We start from the raw sequence: 4559 nt of genomic DNA, 5'->3' as shown, positions 1-4559 counted from the left end.
ACTAAAAAGTGATTTCCCCAAATGTGAATTCAAACCCTCAACGGGAGTTTTTTTTGGTTTATCTGGGGTAACAGAAAAGGGGGACCCCTACAACAAGCGCTCTCCAGAGGGAAAATGGTAAAAAACCCAGCTTTTAAATTCGGGCCCCTCACAGTGGAAAACTCCTGCAAAGGGGAATTGTCCTATCCTGACAGCTCCACCGCCTGCTGTGCTAACCCTGAACCCTGCATGGAGGAAGTTCTACCCCACTGAGAAAGTGACTCTCAAATGTGAGATTCATAACCGTCAGACTGAGTGGAGTTATCTGTGGATCAGAGATGGAGCCCCTATCAACAGTTCGCTCTCCAGAGGAAATGAGTACACAATCCCAGCTCTTGATCAGTCACACAGTGGAATATACTCCTGCAGAGGAGAAATACTAGGAATATATGATTACACTGAAATGAGCAATGATGTGACTCTGACTGTAGATGGTGAGTAATGTTGTTGTGCAGTGGAAATAACTTTCACTTGAATTTATGTTCATGTATGAGAGTAATAATTTTCAGTACTTGGAAATGACTCCGTTTTTAAAAACTCATTAATACTGTGTAGAAAGGTGTTGACAAAATCAATCAAGAAAGCTTGCTTTTGCAAATGATTGTTTTTTTTCGCTTTTGTGTGAAAATAAATTGACTGAAGAGCATTAGCAATGCATGAGAGGCAGGCATTTCTGTGACTCCATCTTCATCTTGCACTTTGTTTCCTGGTCTGTCCAGCACTCCCACCCGTGGTTCTGACTCTACAGGCTGGATGGACAAACATCGTTAACACAGAGAGAGCGGCTCTGCACTGTGACATTCAGGACCGCTCTCCCGTGTGGATGCATAAATGGTACAGAGATGGACAAGAACTTCCTGTGGGCACAGCTGAGGACACGTATGAGATCCTGTCTGCTGTTCAGTCAGACTCAGGAACATACACATGTCAAGGACAGCATAAGGAAAGAGTACTGTACACTGGCAGCAGCAATACAGTTGCACTCAAAGTTTATGGTAAGATGTCATTTATTACATAACGATACAAATGTAATAATTAAAATGTAGCATTTCCATTTATTGGTTAATGTTGTAATGTTGTGGCTTGTTCTTTGTGCAGGCCTGTTTATTATGTTGTGTTTTCATTGTACTTGCATACAAGCACACATGCATAAACATTTGCTGTGTGAACACTTTCATGCCTTTTTGTATGATGGTAGTTGCTTGTTGATAATGCAGATAATTCTGAAATGTTCTATACGGTATATGACCAAAAGTATCTGGACACTCTTTGGTCTGGGGATGTTTTTAATTGTTTGGGCTAGGCCCCTTAGTTCTAGTGAAGGCTAATTTTAATTCTACAGAATACAATCACATTCTAGACTATTCTGTGCTTCCCCTACACTTTGGGGGAAGGCCCTTGCCTGTTTAAACATTACAATGCCACCTGGCAAACAGCGACATCGAAGTGCAAACATACATGCACCAATAAGTGATTTTTTCAATCATGTTTTGGGCATGGCGTTTTGATGTATTATAATTTATAGTTGTGCACGATGCTCTAATCACCTATTTTCTAATCATTGTGGCATTTCAGCTCGTCCTCAGGCTGTGCTGACCCTGGAGACTGCATGGACAGAGATCTTCAGGTCAGACAGTCTGACTCTGAGGTGTCAGGTTGAGGGGAGCTCTGTTGAGTGGAACTACACGTGGTACAGAGACGGACAGCATCTTCCACTGGACCCCAGCGGGGACAGACTCATACTCTCCGCTGGAAACGACTCTTACAGTAGTGAATATAAATGCAGAGGAAACAGAACAGGCCAACCGTCTTACACAGAGATCAGCGAAGGATTTAGAGCAAACAACATTGGTGAGTTCCACTCCTTTTTTCAGGCTATTAATGAAATGTGCCTCATCCAAGACCACTTCCTCCACCACCCTTCAAGCGCTCGTGGTGAGCACAGCGTGTGGAAGTAAGTCACGCTATCTTGTTTGCAATAGACTCAGTCAGTACTCCACAGTGCACCATGGTATTATGAGCTTAAGGATAAGCAGTCGAAGCCAATCCATGCAGCTAATGCAGCCCACACGCAAAAGTAAGTGATTTTCTGTCACAACACAGCCTTGCTAAAAACGGCACACTACAAACAAAAACGTATTTGACCCAGGTCTGTAGATAATGATAGATTATGAAATATAATGTAATCAAAGATAATCTAATGAAACAAAATATCGTAGTAACAATTTCAAAAACAGCAAAACCAAATGACTGAACTAAAAGTTGTCAACAAATCATCACAGGTGTAAAATCCAGGTTTCGAAAGTAAACTTCCTCCCCAATCACCTGGATTTGATCATTAGGACAATTCTTCTGCCAGGAGGTAGAACTAAATGAAATCAGCTGGCTGAGTCCATGGGTGGAAGAAACACAAGGGAGTACTTTTACCTTCTGACCCCTGGACTTTCCACCTCTGCAAATAATAGAACAAATTGCATATGTCCAAAGGTGGCAGTGTAGTGTATTGGATAGGGAACAGGGCTTGTGACTTAAAGGTTGCAGGTTCAATACCTGGGTAGTGCAAAGCTGTTGTACTTTTGAGCAAGGTACTTATCCTGCTGTATAAATGTAAAAATGTATAAAGTTGTATAAAGTTTTATACATGAACAATTAACCCAGCTAACCTGTCTATCAAAGAATAGTTGTACATACCCACAGCCATGTTCATAGTGCAATAATTTATTACATATTTATTCTTTGTATAAGCGCAACACACTTTCACTACTGCTCACTGTAGGTAAAACCTACTCTTGTTGTTGTTTGTTATTGTTTGTTGTTGACATTGTGAATGTAAGTACAGTGTGAGTTACTGTGAACCGGAGTCAATTTCCTTACATGTGAAGAAAGCATGTTTGGCCAATAAACCCGATTCTGATTCTGTTTCTGATAAGTTGCTCAGGATGACGCTGATGCCTCATGCGAAAGCCGGCTTGCACGTCTGCATGAATGAGAGCACAAACATTGTGTGTTCGATTGTTGCGACTGTCCTTTGTGACCAAGCTGAAGTCTTGAAGAATGTCTGCTGGCAATGTAATGCAGTTCTGATCGGGCCAATCGACTGACACACCCTCATCTCCATGGCTACCACATACCATGCTAATAGACAAACAGACAAACAGAAAAGCGATGACTGTAGCTATGGCGCACATGCAATGATTCTTGTCGAATGAAACCATTTAGGGATGGTTTCGGTTGGTTGGGGGGGGGGGGGGGTTACCAAATGGGTCCACAAACACTATCTGTAGCACCACCCTCCTCCCCCAATCTCGGCTAACTGGCTGGCAGGTTGCCGTTAACAGTGGCTGGTGGTGGGGACAGCATAACAGGATGCAAGTCTTAGCAAGTCCGTTAACTCTGAATCTCACCTCTGTGGGTTTTTTATTTCCCCCCTGTTTCCTGCACAGTGGAGAATCTAGCACGGATCGCTGTGGGGGCGGCCATCTTGCTCTTCCTGTCCGTCATTGTGAACGAAGGCTTTTGGAGGAGGGCGAGGAAGATGAGGAGGTGCTGCATTTGAGCCAACGATTGTCCCTGTCATGGAGAAAAAAACTTGGCTGCGAAATGGCAAATTAGCCAGTTGTTGTGCAGAGATTATTTTAAAAGAGCACCCAGAAATACTCTCAGAGAAATTATTTGTACACAGTATAGGTTCCAGTGTTAACTCAATTCTTAACAGATAACATTTGGCCCAACATTCCAGTGTGGGACCAAATGTTATCTATTAAGAGTTGCATTAACACTGTTACAGCTGAATTCACACTGGACACTGATATATGATAGTCATTGATATACCAGTAATCGTTATTTGTTTATATAAAGTCATTAGCTTATAGAAATTATATCGTGAGGTAAGATATACGCACACACTGTATTTAAATCTTCAAAACAAGTTTAATGATGCAAACATTCCAAATTCCGAAGGTGTTGGTTTCTCAGGTATTGCTGTAGGTGAAAGTCTTTGTAGGCCTTCCTTTGTGGGTATTGCCTGTGTGTGCTTCATACTACATTTCACCATCAATGGGTACTTTTTTTTTTTTTAAACATTGACCATTTTTTAAACTATGGGATTAAATCTTGCATTCAGGTGTTGTAAAACTTTCAGATGAGACTGTGTTCTTTTGATCTGAAAAGGGGGAAAAAACCAAGGTGGGATATTGCATACTTTTATTTAGTATTTGGAATCACAAAGAGAATTTTACAGAACACATTTACTCATCGTTGCACCTGTTAGCTCTCCACCTCTTTGTAACTGCTGCTTGTCTAAAATTCTGACGTAACACTTTTTTTTCTGTGTCCTTTGTTTCATCCTATATATTTTCCTTGCTAATGCTAGTTTTAAAGCACCTTTGTATGTATTGTATGAAAAAATGTTTTTGACACATACCTTCTTGACTTTGTTCTCAATCACTTTTACATGGTAAAATAAGTTACATTTTAAATAAATAAGCCCTCTTTTTTCAAGAGTGCCTTAAGAGTAAATT

At 41.0% G+C, this 4559-nt stretch overlaps 1 protein-coding gene across 1 annotated transcript; it reads left to right on the top strand.

Moving 5' to 3' along the window:
* The first annotated feature begins 182 nt into the window (after positions 1-182).
* LOC135246646 (putative high affinity immunoglobulin gamma Fc receptor IB) lies at positions 183-4107 on the top strand. The gene is made up of 4 exons (XM_064319999.1): positions 183-473; positions 759-1034; positions 1615-1890; positions 3483-4107. The coding sequence occupies exons 1-4, from the start codon at positions 443-445 to the stop codon at positions 3593-3595; spliced, it is 696 nt and encodes a 231-aa protein (XP_064176069.1). The 5' UTR covers positions 183-442; the 3' UTR covers positions 3596-4107.
* The last annotated feature ends 452 nt before the right edge of the window (positions 4108-4559 follow it).

The sequence above is a fragment of the Anguilla rostrata genome, unplaced genomic scaffold (genome assembly GCF_018555375.3).
Source record: "Anguilla rostrata isolate EN2019 unplaced genomic scaffold, ASM1855537v3 scaf0642, whole genome shotgun sequence".
Taxonomy (NCBI): domain Eukaryota; kingdom Metazoa; phylum Chordata; class Actinopteri; order Anguilliformes; family Anguillidae; genus Anguilla; species Anguilla rostrata.
The sequence above is the reverse complement of the archived record's forward strand: the minus strand, read 5'-3'. Positions and strand labels throughout refer to the sequence as shown.